Genomic DNA, 15458 nt, shown 5'->3' on the forward strand with positions numbered 1-15458 from the left:
TCCGCCTCTGGAACAAACTGCCCCTTACCTTGAGGAAAATTCAATCTCCTGTTGCTTTTAAGAAGAAGTTGAAGCATTTCCTACTATCATCCTCATAAAATTCTCCACAAAATTAATGTGCAAGGCCAATCCTCTCATCTGTCAAATAGCAAAGCTAGCGTCTCATATCTTGCTCCTGAGATGCCTTCCTCTTCATCTATCTCTATTAGCCACGCAGTCTTCTTTTCCTTTATATTTCCGTAATTATGTTTCATTATGTCTCTCTATTCTTCTCCTCCCTTCACCATGCGTCTCCCTCATACTCCCTGCTGCCAGCACTCCTATCTAAAATCTTTCTCTTCAATAATGTATTTTTCCAGATGTACCTTTCTAACTGTTTATCTCACTTTTTGTATTAGATGTAGTTTAACATGCCTACTAAAACATATGAATGTAAAATAAGTAGAATGCCTGGTTAGATGTAAGAGAGGACCTGATGGCCCTAAATCTTGCCAGGTTAAATAAATAAATAAATAAAATAAAACTAACTACCCCAGTTGATTATTAGACAGTTAAAATCTTCAGCAGTGATGACAGTATGAATTGGAAATGTATGCACTAATTAACTGAGGTTTACTGTGAAGTTTTCAGTTACCTCTGCACATGAGTCTGGCAGTTGATAGAAAGATTCATTTACAAGTTTATACCCACTGTTGATACTGAGTTTTACGAAGTCAATCTCATGTGCTTTCTTACCTACCTTGCTCACATGCTGTTTTGGTTCCTATGTCCGTGCATTGTAGTGTCTTGTCTATTGCGACAAATGCACTATCTCTATGTTCTGTTAACTGAAACCACACTATATGGAGAGTAGCAACTTTCCTTCTCATAATATTATTTATTCCATTCTGGATTTTCCATTGTTTACTTACCTAGAACAGATAGTTTGGGAGGCCATGCATGATGGAAATGTGTTGGATATAATAGCAACAAAGGAATCTTTTCTCTTTCCCCACTTAAAGTTGGTCCTTGAAACTTTGTAAGTAGCCTTTTTTTGTATAGTTTCCAACATACTCAGCTGTCTAATAGCTCAGTTTCTTCAGCATCTCCATGACTCTCTCCCTATAATCAGACAAACCTGTGACAATTTGTGCTGGCCTTCATTGTATACAGTCAATATCTCCCATTAGCACTATGTGGTACAGCTTCCATGCAGTTGAGGAGTGTTGTAGAATAATTCGCAAGAATGTTTTTTGAGCAATATTGCAGAATGGGTCACACAGATGTTTTTTAAGCAATTTCCTTTATAGACTCATTACATTTCCCTAGTATTCTATCAGTGAGCCAAGACTTGTTACCTGCTTTACCTACAACTGAACCTATGTCATCGTTCCATTTCATATTCCTACAAATTGTTCAATCCAGGTATGCGGACGAGATTTGTTTGTAAGCCTCCCCTTCAAAGGAGAAGTCGATGTGAGTCATAATATAGTTAGTAAGCTATATAAGGAATAAGTTGGTTTGTTTGAAGTCTGCAGAATGTTGGGAGAGATGTCTGACAACAGCAAGGTCATGATGGATGTCGGTGTACAGGGAAATGTATCAACTATGATGAGTAGGGATCCAGGAGGTAAAAGGGTGAGGAGGTAAAAGGGTGAGCCATTTCCAGCTGACTGCTACAATTGTGGCAGCCACCCTCCCTCCCACATTCCTGGCCGGCAAACTGGCCACCTCCCTGTGAGCAGCTAGCCAGCCACCCTCAAACGCTCTCCTTACCTGCCACTTACCTCCCTCTCTACCTACCCCATCCCCACCCAACACTACACCCACCAACACTAGTGTGCCCGCCGAAATATAGCACTGACTTTGTTAATCCAGCCAGCACCATGTAGGAGCATAGGTATGTGTGTGTGTGTATTTTACTCTTGCTGAGCAAAGGATAATTCTGAAAATTTGCCAGCTTTTTTATTTTGTGTGTGCGCCATACAGCAGCTGAACGTTTCTGCTTTTCAGTGAGTGGCATCCTTTAATCAAAAAATTTTATATTCTACAAGAGCTTTCCAACAACAACTTCACAGTGCACTGGTAAGTTAAAATATTTTTACAGCTAACATTGGAAAACCAAATTTTTGTCTAAACAAGAATGTACAAATCTAATAATGTAATAAATTGACTAATAAAATAAGAAAATAAAAGTTATTTGGCTGACTATGGCATTATTAATGACTCCAAAGTCCTAATAATTATGCTTTAGATACCATGCTTAAATGTAAAGTAAAATTTAAGCAACTGGGTAAAATTCAGAATTTTCAAGACCACTGTCATAACAAATACGGTGTCTTTTAAAGGTTATAAGAAACTGAATGAAAATTATTGTTGTTGTTGTCTTCAGTCCTGAGACTGGTTTGATGCAGCTCTCCATGCTCACTATTCTTCATCTCCCAGTACCTACTGCAACCTACATCCTTCTGAATCTGTTTAGTGTATTCATTTCTTGGTCTCCCTCTACGATTTTTACCCTCCATGCTGCCCTCCAATACCAAATTGGTGATCCCTGATGCCTCAGAACATGTCCTACCAACCGATCCCTTCTTCTAGTCAAGTTGTGCCACAAGTTTCCATTCACCCCAATTATACTCAATACCTCCTCATTAGTTATGTGATCTACCCATCTAATCTTCAGCATTCTTCTGTAGCACCACATTCCAAAAGCTTCTATTCTCTTCTTGTCTAAACTATTTATCATCCATGTTTCACTTCCATACATGGCTACATTCCACACATATACCTGCAGAAATGACTTTCTGACATTTAAATCTATAATCGATGTTAACAGATTTCTCTTCTTCAGAAATGCTTTCCTTGCCATTGCCAGTCTACATTTTATATCCTCTCTACTTTGACCATCATCAGTTATTTTGCTCTCCAAACAGCAAAACTCATCTACTACTCATTTCCTAATTCCCTCAGCATTGTCCAACTGAATTCAACTACATTCCGTTACCCTCATTTTGCTTTTGTTGATGTTCATCTTATATCCTCCTTTCAAGACACTGTCCATTCCATTCTATTGCTGTTCCAGGTCCTTTGCTGTCTCTGACAGAATTACAACGTCCGCGGTAAACCTCAAAATTTGTATTTCTTCTCTATAGATTTTAATTTCTACTCTGAATTTTTCTTTTGTTTCCTTTACTGCTTGCTCAATATACAGACTGAGTAACATCGGGGGATATGCTACAACTCCGCCTCACTCCCTTCCCAACCACTGCTTCCCTTTCATGTCCCTCGACTCTTATAACTGCCATCTGTATTCTGTACAAATTGTAAGTAGCCTTTTGCACCTGGTATTTTAGCCCTGTGCCACCCACAGAATTTGAAAGAGAGTATTCCAGTCAACATTGTCAAAAGCTTTCTCTAAGTCTACAAATGCTACCAACGTAGGTTTGCCTTTCCTTAATCTATCTTCTAAGATAAGTTGTAGGGCCAGTATTGCCCCGTGTGCTCCAACATTTCTACGGAATCCAAACTGATCTTCCCCCGAGGTTAGCTTCCACCAGTTTTTCCAGTCACCTGTAAAGAATTCGTGTTAGTATTTGGCAGCCATGACTTATTAAACTGATAGTTCGGTAATTTTCACATCTGTCAACACCTGATTTCTTTGGGATTGGAATTATTATATTCTTCTTGAAGTCTGAGGGTATTTTGCCTGTCTTATACGTCTTGCTCACCAGATGGTAGAGTTTTTTCAGGACTGGCTCTCCCAAGGCTGTCAGTAGTTCTAATGAAATGTTGTCTACTCCCGGGGCCTTGTTTCGGCTTTTCAGTGCTCTGTCAAAATCTTCACGTAGTATTGTATCTCCCATTTCATCTTTATCTACATGCTCTTCCATTTTCATAATGTTGTCCCCAAATACATCGCCCTTGTATAGACCCTCTATATACTCCTTCCACCTTTCTGCTTTCCCTTTTTTGCTTAGAGCTCGGTTTCCCTCTGAGCTCTTGATATTCATACAAGTGGTTCCCTTTTCCCCAAAGGTCTTCTTTAATTTTCCTGTAGGCAGTATCTATCTTACCCCTAGCAAATAACCATCTACATCCTTATTTTGTCCTCTAGCCATCCCTGCTTAGCCATTTTGCACTTCCTGTCGATCTTATTTTTGATGTTTGTATTCCTTTTTGCCTCCTTCATTTACTGCATTTTTATAATTTCTCCTTTCATCAATTAAATTCAATAATTCTACAGTTACTCAAGGATTTCTACTAGCCATCTTTTTACCTACTTGAACCTCTGCTGCCTTCATTATTTCATCTCTCAAAGCTACCCGTTCTTCATCTGCTTTATTTATTTTCTCCATTCTGGTCAATTGTTCCATAATGATCTCCCTGAAACTCTGGTTCTGTCAGTTTATCCAGGTCCCATCTCCTTAAATTACTACCTTTTTGCAGTTTCTTCAGTTTTAATCTACAGTTCATAAACAATAGATTGTGGTCAGAGTCCACATCTGCTCCTGGAAATATCTTACAATTTAAACCTGGTTCCTAAATCAATGTCTTACCATTATATAATCTAGCTGAAACCTTCCGGTGTAGCCAGACCTGTTCCATGTATACAACCTTCTTTCATGATTCTTGAACCAAGTGTTAGCTATAATTAAGTTATGCTCTATGCAAAATTCTACCCAGTGGCTTCCTCTTTCATTCCTTACCCCCATTCCATATTCACCTACTATGTTTCCTTCTCTTCCTTTGCCTATGGCTATTAAATTTTCATCTCCCTTCACTACATGAATGATTTCTTTTATCTCATCATACATTTCTTCAATCTCTTCGTCATCTGCAGAGCTAGTTGGTATATAAACTTGTACTACTGTGGTAGGCGTGGGCTTCGTGTCTATCTTGGCCATAATAATGTGTTCACTATGCTGTTTGTAGTAGCTTACCCACAATCCTATTTTTTATTCATTATTAAACCTACTCCTGCATTACCTCTATTTGATTTTGTATTTATAACCCTGAAGTCACCTGACCAGAAGTCTTGTTACTCCTGCCATCGAACTTCACTAAGTCCCACTATGTCCAAGTTCACCCTATCCATTTCCCTTTTTTTATTTTCTAACCTACCTGCCCGATTAAGGGATCTGACATTCTTTCGTCTTTCCCTTTCCTTCCTGAAGAAGCAACCATCGGTTGTGAAAGCTAGTAATTCTGTGTGTGTGTTTGTGTGTTTTGTTCATTGTGCCTGTCTGCCGGCGCTTTCCCACTTGGTAAGTCTTGGAATCTTTGTTTTTAATATATTTTTCCCATGTGGAAGTTTCTTTCGATTTTATTTACATCATCATTATATATTTGCTGTTTTCTGGTTTACCAAAATATAAGCTATTTTGGACTGGTGTCCTCTTTGAGCCCAGGTTATTCTGTGTATCTCCTTATGTCGGAAAAATGTATTGATTTTACTGAAGATATTAAAACATGAGAAGTCTAACAGCAATTTATCATTTCTATTTTATACGTTCTCTCCACCGTTTTCCCTAATACACTGCTGGAAAAAGTACAACACCTCATGAACTGTGTTCGTTGCCATGAGAGTATAGTAAGTGGATATTGAGGATTTGAAGCTATTAATTTGTCATGGTCATCAGATGGTAAGCAGATGGCACTCAAGAGGGCTATCTAAGCGTCCTTTGTCTTTGCTTGCAGGCAGTAACTGTGCTGAGTTTAGAGGTGAACAAGTATACTCGGCGTAGTGAAACATCTGAAAGATTTGAAAGCAAATAAATCACCAGGTCCGGATCGAATCCCAGTTCGCTTTTACAAAGAGTAGTCTACGTCATTGGCCCCTTACCTAGCTTGCATTTATCGTGAATCCCTCGCCTAGGACAAAGGCCCCAGTAGATTAGAAAAAATCTCAGGTGACCCCCAGTATATAAGAGGGGTAAAAGAAGGGAGTCGCAAAATTACAGACCAATATCCCTAACTTCTGTTTGCTGCATAATCCTTGAACATATTCTCAGTTGGAATATAATACACTTTCTTTAGACTGAGAAGCTTATGTCCACGAATCAGCATGGTTTTATAAAGCATCGATCGTGCGAAAGTCAGCTTGCCCTTTTCTCACATGATATACTGAGAACTATGGATGAAGGGCAAGGAGATTCCATATTTCTATATTTCCGAAAAGCATTTGGCACGATGCCCCATTGCAGGCTGTTAATGAAGAGACGAGCATATGGAATAAGTTCACAGATATGTGAGTGGCTCGAAGACTTCTTTAATAACAGAACTCAACCTGTTGCCCTCGACATGCGTGCGGAACAATTTGAAGTGGAATGAACATATAAAATCAATTGTTGGCAAGGCAGGTACCAGGTTGATATTCATTGGGAGAGTCCTTAGGAAATGTAGTCCATCAACAAAGGATGTGGCTTACAAAACACTCGTTCGACCTATACTTGAGTATTGCTCAGCAGTGTGGGATCCGTACCACGTCGGGTTGACAGAGGAGATAGAGAAGATCCAAAGAAGAGCGGCGCGTTTCATCAAAGGGTTATGTGGTAAGCGTGATAACATTACAGAGATGTTTAGCAAACTCGAGTGGCAGACCCTGCGAGAGAGGCGCTCTGCATCGCGGTGTAGCTTGCTGTCCAGGTTTCGAGAGGGTGCGTTTCTCGATGAGGTATCGAATATATTTCTTCCCCCTACTTATACCTCCTGAGGAGATCACGAACGTTAAATTAGAGAGATTCGAGCGCGCATGAAGGCTATTAGGCAGTCATTCTTCCCGCGAACCATACGCGACTTGGACACGAAAGGGAGCTAATGACAGTGGCACGTAAAGTGCCCACCGCCACACACCGTTGGGTGGCTTGCGGAGTATAAATGTAGATAATTTAAGCATACACTAACGCTGCATGCCCTCAGGAAAAATTACAGCTTTCAGCTGTTCGCAGTACCAACACAGCAAGGCCATTTTGATTAGTGTTAAAACAAGACCATATCAGTCCATCATTCAGACTGTTGCCCTTGCCACTACTGAAAAGGCTACTGCGCCTCTTCAGGAACCACACATTTGCCTGGCCTCTCAACAGATATCCCTCCGTTGTGGTTGCACCTAAGGTATGGCTATCTGTATCACAGAAGCGCGCAAGCCTCCCCACCAACGGCAAGGTCCATGCTTCATGTGGGAAAAAAACATAAAACTGAAACTTCAAAATGTAAGTAAAACTATCTAAAATATTGTAATCTCTCTCTTTTAAAAAACGACATTAAAAAAAAGACGACTAACCTGAAATCCATAAAAAAATCTTACATTTTAGATGGTTCCCCGAAAAAATAAACATCAGTGTACTAAAAAAAAATAAAAATTTGAGACTTCAAGATCCAATACGCTGGTTAAATACATAGAAAATGATTTTCTATACTAGAATCAAAAAGCAACTAAAACTAAATTAGCATAAAATTTCAGCAGTAGTATTAGAATAATGAATCTTCACAAATCATTGATTTGCTTGATGCAGTTCTGTGGCATTATGAAGCAAATTTCTCTGGAGAAAACGTGCTCTATGTTTTAGGATATCACTGCTAGAAGTTATCTATTTGCAACAGTTTTGTGTGCATTTTTTGGTTATTGTAATTAGTAAGGTGTAGTGTAGCTTCAGAATCTGCCCCCAGACACCACATGGAACCTGAAACTGGCTGTGCTAAGTTTTCATTTCATCATTTTTAGGGAAATGTGAATAGCAGCGTTAGGAAAGAAAATAATAAATTAGCCCAAGCATAAAATGAAGCTGCTAAAGTACAGTACGGTAGAAGTTAAAGTGTAAAATATTACATGACAGTCGTGTTAAGATACTGACAACATTTTCACGATGTCATTCACATTTTAAAGTGCAGCAACTATTTAAATGTTAATATCTACAACCTCTCACCTTGGCAAGCATTCACTAGATTGTCAACGACCACCACCTCATACCCGGAGTTTAGTAATTCAATTACTGTGTGTGAGCCCACATACCCAGCCCCACCAGTTACCAGTATCGTAGCTGCCATTCTGTCACGTCCACCTTCAAGTGATGCTTACGTTGCTGTGCCAGCAAAACGATACGTACACACATCCTTGTCGAGCCATTGTTTCTTTTATCACGTGCTTATCGCGATTTTTATTGGGCCGCCTACATGTTTGATAACAACACTGCCAAACATCAACACAAAGAAATAACAACCATCCGTTTTGGATGCGACATATCTAAGAAGTTCCTATGAAGACATTTCAATCTAACGTAGTAACGATTTAATCTTTGGAGGCATCAACATTCCTTACTATCTTTGTTCGTATGAGAGAAAATATGCGTCAGATGGCGCTTGCTGTACGCCGAAAGTGATATTCGTTGACAGTGGACTTTAATTTTGAAACCGGAAACGAGTTCCCTGCGATGCTGTTGAGTTGTGGTAGTGTACAGTATTGAAAGTCATACTCAGAAGATTGAATTAGGTACGTAAGATTAAAAAAGTGTATTTGGTGTTATTATGATCTATGCGCCCATGACATATAATTTCGAAAGTTCGCAGATCTTCCACTCGTTATATCCCAGTGAAATGTAATTGAAATAATGTTTCAGAGTTCAGTATCACTATGTCTGGCGACATCTCGGATGACAAAAAGGTTGGTCAATGTACTATCACGAAGTTAAAGACCGTTTTCCATTAATTCAATAATTTTACAACAGTTTCTGCCTCCCTTAGGATGAAGAAAAGGTCTACGGCGGGTGCGAGGGCCCCGATGCAATGTATGTCAAACTGATATCATCGGATGGCCACGAATTTATAGTCAAACGAGAACATGCCCTGACGTCGGGAACTATTAAAGCTATGCTCAGCGGACCTGGACAGTTCGCAGAAAATGAAACCAATGAAGTTAATTTTAGAGAAATCCCGTAAGTTTTCAGTTGTTTATATCTCTTGCCTTAATTACAAATATATGGTTTTGTTTGTGTCTGTAAAGTAGTCTTTTTATTGACACGTTATGTTGTTGCTGATGGTCTCCTTTTTTTCTCTTTAAAACTAGGGTGAGCACGGCAGTATTTGTTAATTTGCAATGCGACATAGGATATATTGTTATGATGACGCATTGTGTGTAGAATTTCACTTATGTCAGAACTTTAATTTTCAGCTCTCATGTTCTGCAGAAGGTGTGTATGTACTTTACGTACAAAGTACGTTACACGAACAGCTCAACGGAGATACCAGAATTCCCTATTGCACCTGAGATTGCTCTAGAGTTGTTGATGGCTGCTAACTTCCTTGATTGTTAATTTTTGCTTGCATCATATTACATTGTGTGATGTTGGTTACTCTTTGGTAGTTCATTAATACCCAGTGATACTGTTAGATGAAACCTACGATCCAAATTATGATTCAGTGAGAATGAAACTTAGTACATCCTTGTTGTTTTAATAGGTAGTATGTAACTTAAAAACAAATTTGTTAGTTGCCAAGTGAAGAGGTGGTTGTTTAGGTGCAGATCATGTTGAGATGTAACTTTCATCACTGTGGCTTTGTTTTTTGGCTACCAGGTGAATTGAATTAATAAGTTAAATTTTCTGTTCCAAGAAATAGTCAGCTTTAATTTTGTGCATACCAGAGAAGATTTTTGTGTACTGACAGAAGGTGCACCCCCAAGAGAAGCCAGATTTTGTAGTGTTCAGGTGTTTTGTTAATACCGCCTTGGCAATCCCATTTTTTTTTTTAGTGAAGTGGAACATTCATTTTATCTAGATAAATATTTATGCTAAATGTGTAGAATTTTTTCCTCCCATTTTTGTACTGTGATACTGAGAGTGGGACTGCAGATTATTCAGTATAGAGCCACATAAGTTACAACTGACAGTAAGAACAAATTAATTTACAACCATAAACTAGTGCAGTATTTATGGTACTTAACAGATACAGGTGTATATAATAGTCACCTTATTGTTTGAATTTAAACATTTCAGGCCAAAATCCTTCAGCTAATTTCAGTAGCAAGAAAATGAGACCTCACAAGAGGTTCTTTTGTGTTTAAAAAAATGAACGTTGTAAGTTACTACTGTAAGTAAGTAGAATTCACTTTTTCCAACGGAATCTTTTGACTTATATATTTGCATTGTAACTCAAGGGACAGTTCATAAATTCCTTCCACACTATATCAGTTCCTGAGACTGCTTGAACCTGCACTGAGCTATTACATAAGAACAAAGAGTAATTGGAAAAAAAATGATGTTCCATGTACTAATCATGGCATTGCTGTTTAGTTTCCATATCATTAAGTGATCATTTGCATGTACAAAATATAAACTTCTTTAAATGATCTGTTGAATTTTATACTTCTTGTCATGGCATTTAAGTTATTTTTGTTATTATTTTAAGCAACTCAAAGACTGTATCTTTTAAATTGATTAAATCTGTGAAGCTTCTTTAATGCATCTGTTACAAATTGTGATATTATTTATTTTAGCATACTGTTTGTGGAGGAAAAAGTGGACACTTGCAGGTTAAAACAGTTGATACTCATTGGAGCAAAGTCTGGAATAATATTTAATAATGTGTACATACAATTTTTGGTTGCCTTGTTGCACAGGAAATAGAAGTGACAGATTTGTTGCAATCATGTTGATGTGGTGCGCAGAAACTACAGATTGAGATTCTCTGGCTAGTATATGTAGAGTTATGTAACAGCTGAAGTTTGTTCCAACATTTATTCAGAAGGTGTGACACATTCAGATTGCTGTTCTAACTAATTGATATCATTTCACCCTGAATTTAATCCCACTCGTAACCTTACTTTTGTTTCCATCATTGCTTCTTTGATGTGTAGATCGAACAGCAGGGGTGATAAGACTCATACTCTTTTTTTTAATCTGAATTCTTCTTCCATTCTTAGTGTTCCCTCTTGGTTTTTGTACATATTGCATACTCCCACCGTTCACTATAGCTTACTCCTATTTTTCTAAGAATTTCAAACATCATGCATCATTTTGTGGTGTTGAGCACGTTTTCCAAGTCAACCAAACCTATGAAGCTCTTTTGTCTTGTTTCTGTTATTAAGTGCAATGTCAGGACTGCCCCTATGCTGCCTTTACCTTTCCAAAACCCTTCTAACAAATTCTCAACTCTTTTCTATTCTTCTGTGTATTATTCTTGTCAGCAAATTGGACTCAAGTGCTATTAAGCCAATTGTGTGATAGTTCTTGCACTTATCAGCTCTTGCCATCTTCGGAATGTGTGGATGACACTTTCCTCAAATTGTGATCCAGTGTCACGAGTCTCATAGATTCTGCACACAAACATGAATAGTGGTTTGGTTGCCACATAACCCTATGACTTTAGAAATTCTGATGCTTTATCTAATCTAAAGTCTTCAAGCTATTTTAAATTCTGGTTAAGTCTAGATTGCCTATCTTCTGTTCTGTAGCGACTGCAATTTCTTCTTCTATAGCATCATCACAGTTTTTCAGTTACAGGCAGCATGTCTTGTGGATACACCTTGTGTCTTTAATGCAATGGTTTCCATTGCCTTCTACATGCTGATGCCATTGATCATTACTGATTCCTCTGCCTATTATGGGTATTTTCCAGTCCCAAAGGCAAGTGCACCAAACTCTTGTGCATTCATCCACCCCCTTCGACAGGGCTGTTGGTAGAATGAGGGTTGTTCCTTGTGCTGGAAGTCTTTTGCCACCATTGCTGATGTTTATTAAAAGTGCTTTGGCTACAGTCAAACCCAGCACCCAGGACATTTTTATTACTAGTCACATTACCTCTAGACCACACGTGTTGCTCATATTGGCAAACATTCTCCAAAACACTACATACTCTTCTACATTTACATAACTTGGTTTGTAGATACATAATTCTGCTTTGGTGTCCCTGCTGACAAATACTTGTGTGGCATTGTGAGTTTGATTCACAACTATTTGTAGAAATAAGTTTTAATCTGTTAACAAAGGTAAAATTATCTACTGTTACTCGTAAAAACTCATCTGCAGAGTATAACTTAACCTGTTTATTCTTCCCAGGATTTTGTAATGATTGTATTCTCATGATAACTTTCATTTGCATTCAGAGGTGTATTCAATAGTCATTATTTTCAGCTGCAGGCATTTTTAGTTTTGTATCATAATCCATTAATATTTTAATTAAGTTATGTGAAGAATGTAGTTGTTTATCAATTTCTTCGTGGAATGGATAAGGGTTAAGAATAATTTCTGCAGATTAGAAATATCTTAAATTGCGTAACCATGCCAAAGAGCAATCGCAAACAAAGTTAAGGCAAAGCGTTCAGAAAATTCATGTGTCAATTATGTTTAATTGCCAAAACACATGGCTATTAAGTAAGACAACATTTTACTGTCAGAATATTTTTAGTGCAAAGGTGCTGGTGGACATACCAACCCAACATTTCAAAATTTGAAACATTGAACTAATTACAATAAAATATTTTTGACACCTGCCTATCAAAAGCAGCACAGTCTACTAAGCCTGTGATAACTGAGATAATACTGTCAAGATCTCTAGAACCCAAAAAAATATTGTTCCTAAATTAAGATACATGAAACTTCCAGCAATGGGTGAGGTAACACTGGTCACAAATGGAAACTAAAGTGCAAAATATTTCATAAAAGCAAAATAGTGAATATCACAACTGTTTAAATTTCTGTAGCACTATTTTATGCACTGTGTTTTACAGGCATTTATTTTGGTTTACTGTTTAAAGCTGTGGTGAACCTTAATTTTTCTCTTGTGTGATTTTTGTATTTATTCTAAGAATCTAGGTCTTTAATTTTTTTGTATGTTACATGGCATAATTGCATGAACATTTCACAATGTTGTAACTGGTTTTGACCAGTTACGGCCATCTTCAGACTAAAGTTACATGCTGCAAACGATGGAGTAACATTTCCGTTTCATACTGAAGTATATAAAATAGAAAGAAACTTCCACATGGGAAAAATATATTAAAAACAAAGATTCCAAGACTTACCAAGCGGGAAAGCGCCGGCAGACAGGCACAATGAACAAAACACACAAACACACACACAGAATTACTAGCTTTCGCAACCGATGGTTGCTTCTTCAGGAAGGAGAGGGAAAGACAAAAGGATGTGGGTTTTAAGGGAGAGGGTAAGGAGTCATTCCAATCCCGGGAGCGGAAAGACTTCCCTTAGGGAAAAAAAGGACAGGTGTATACACACACACACACACACACACACACACACACACACACACACACACACACACACAAAACAATTATCATACTGAAGTATCATTGACATGGCGATGTGAATGTTAAATTACAGCTTTTCAAATATATATTGCTTTAGTTTGACCTCTGGATGGTTGCAGTGGGATGGAGAAATGAGATGCTGCTTTAACTGTGCTATACAAAATACAGTAAATAAAAGAACATGATCACTTCCATTCTCATCTAAAAATGATCTAAGCAGCAAGTAATTATGTTTACTTGCTCACGTTGACTTACTACTTAAGCTCACCATATGTCTGGGATTAGACCAGACAGTCCTGGATTTTTAACGCTGCCTGGGGCTGCAAAAAAAAGTAAACAGGGTTTCATTATTTTATGACATTGGGATTTTTTTACATATTATTCTTCTGTGTTGTACATCCCATTTTTTAAACATTCTCTTATGGTCATGCCACTCTTAGCTGACCTTGGAGTAAGTGCTGGTGCCAGTGGAGAGGCATGGCCACTGGTTCCGTCAGTGTTTCGCTTATTGTCAGTCACTTGGTAACACAACAGGGGCAATGTGTTTGTTTCCATGTTTGAAGTAATTTGTTTTGGTTTACAATCATTTTATCTGTATTCATTTCTTGTTTCATTATTTAGCGATGGGCAAAATTGTGTGTTTAATGTTAATCAGCAACAAGGGTACAAATTTTTGCGACTGTGTATCGATTATAGTGCTGGACATGGTTATCCCATGCTATGTACTGGAGAATTTTCTACTGCACATAAAGGAAGAGTGATATTAAAGTCCATGTAAAAACAGCTAAACGAAAGAGTGCTATCATTGCTACTGCATCAGCAAACATCAGATTTTTTCAAAGCCAAAGTAAACATGACACTTTTAAAAGGTATCAACAGTATGTCCTGGGCTGGCCACAAAATAATCTGGTAAGCCTCTTCTTAAGCCAACTGAATGTCTTCTTTCCCTTCAGTGTTTGTGCTGCGTACCTGTGGGGTCTGCTACATGGGTCTTCCCCCCCCCCCCCCCCCCCCCCTTTCACTCTCACAGGTTGCATGTGGGTGGATGTTCATCCAATGGAGGTCTTTATGAATCGTACCAGCCCAACATTGCTTAGGTTGTCCTTTGGGTCTTCTGCCGATGTCTGCAGAGCTAGTTGTCATAAACTTGTACTATTATGGCAGGTGTGGGCTTAATATTATCTTGGCTACAATAATCCGTTCACTATGCTGTTTGTAGTAGCTTAGCCGCACTCCTATTTTTTTATTTATTACTAAACCTACCCTTGCATTACCCCCGTTTGATTTGTATTTATAACCCTGTATTCACCTGACCAGAAGTCTTGTTCTTCCTGCCACCAGACTTCACTAAGTCCCACTATATATAACTTTAACTTAGCTATTTCCGTGTTTAAATTTTCTAACATACCTACCTGATTAAGGGATCTGACATTCCGCATACCGACCCATAGAACACCAGATTTCTTTCACCTGATAACTACGTCCTCCTGAGTAGTCCCCACCCGGAGGTCTGAATGGAGAACTATTTTACCTCCAGAATATTTTGCCCAAGAGGACACCATCATTTAAGCATACAGTGAAGCTGCATGCTGCCAGGAAAAATTATGGCTGTAGTTTTCCCTTGCTTTCAGCATCCAGATTGTTGCCCCTGCAACTACTGAAAATCTGTTGCCCCGTTTCAGAAAACATACATTTGTCTGGCCTCTCAACAGATACCCCTCTGTTGTGGTTGCACGTATGTTACGGCTATATGTATTGCTGAGGCACGCAAGCCTCCCCACCAGCGGCAAGGTCAATGGTTCATGGGAGGGCTTGCAGATAGTATTAATTGTAAAAAATCAAGCTTTTTGCAGGTGCACTGCAAAGTGGTACAGTGATTAGCACACCGGACTTTCATTGCAGAGGACAATGGTTAAAACCTGCGTCCGACCAGCCTGATTTATGTTTTCTGTGATTTACCTAAATTGCTTCAGGTAAATGCCAGGATGGTTCCTTTGAAAGTGCGTGGCTGACACCCTTCCCCGTCCTTCTCTAATATGATGGGACCGATGACCTCGCTGTTTGGTCTCCAAGCCCCAAATCAACCAACCGGCTAATCGGACAATGCAATTCTCTACAATGAAGTACTGAAAGAAGTTGCATAAATATTCAGTCAGATCTTGACAAGATTTCAATGGCAACTTGGTCTGAATGTTCAGAAATCTAATATTGTGCACTTCAC

General features: G+C 38.5%; 2 protein-coding genes across 3 annotated transcripts in view; one reads left to right on the plus strand and one right to left on the minus strand.

The window, feature by feature from the left end:
• LOC126277907 (UDP-glucose 4-epimerase) overlaps nucleotides 1-8219 on the minus strand; it is a 97436-nt gene extending 89217 nt beyond the window's left edge. The window contains exon 1 of one of the 2 annotated variants that reach the window (XM_049977475.1): nucleotides 8057-8219. In XM_049977475.1, the coding sequence (XP_049833432.1) occupies nucleotides 8057-8090 (34 nt within the window). In that variant the 5' untranslated portion in view covers nucleotides 8091-8219. Of the gene's footprint in view, nucleotides 1-7904 lie in introns of both variants that reach the window. The other variant, XM_049977474.1, reaches the window with a different exon arrangement.
• Nucleotides 8220-8292: 73 nt separating this feature from the next.
• LOC126277908 (elongin-C) lies at nucleotides 8293-10427 on the plus strand. Its single transcript, XM_049977476.1, has 4 exons — nucleotides 8293-8467; nucleotides 8595-8638; nucleotides 8719-8909; nucleotides 9146-10427. The coding sequence occupies exons 2-4, from the start codon at nucleotides 8609-8611 to the stop codon at nucleotides 9285-9287; spliced, it is 363 nt and encodes a 120-aa protein (XP_049833433.1). The 5' UTR covers nucleotides 8293-8467; nucleotides 8595-8608; the 3' UTR covers nucleotides 9288-10427.
• The last annotated feature ends 5031 nt before the right edge of the window (nucleotides 10428-15458 follow it).

The sequence above is a fragment of the Schistocerca gregaria genome, chromosome 6, assembly GCF_023897955.1.
Source record: "Schistocerca gregaria isolate iqSchGreg1 chromosome 6, iqSchGreg1.2, whole genome shotgun sequence".
Classification (NCBI taxonomy): Eukaryota; Metazoa; Arthropoda; class Insecta; order Orthoptera; family Acrididae; genus Schistocerca; species Schistocerca gregaria.

Bases quoted from the DNA above. Each gene is read 5' to 3' on its own strand.
- LOC126277908 (XM_049977476.1), top strand. From the start codon at position 8,609: ATGTCTGGCGACATCTCGGATGACAAAAAG. The intron at 8,639-8,718 runs GTTGGTCAATGT...TGCCTCCCTTAG, and splicing joins ACATCTCGGATGACAAAAAG to GATGAAGAAAAGGTCTACGG. The intron at 8,910-9,145 runs GTAAGTTTTCAG...TTTAATTTTCAG, and splicing joins GTTAATTTTAGAGAAATCCC to CTCTCATGTTCTGCAGAAGG.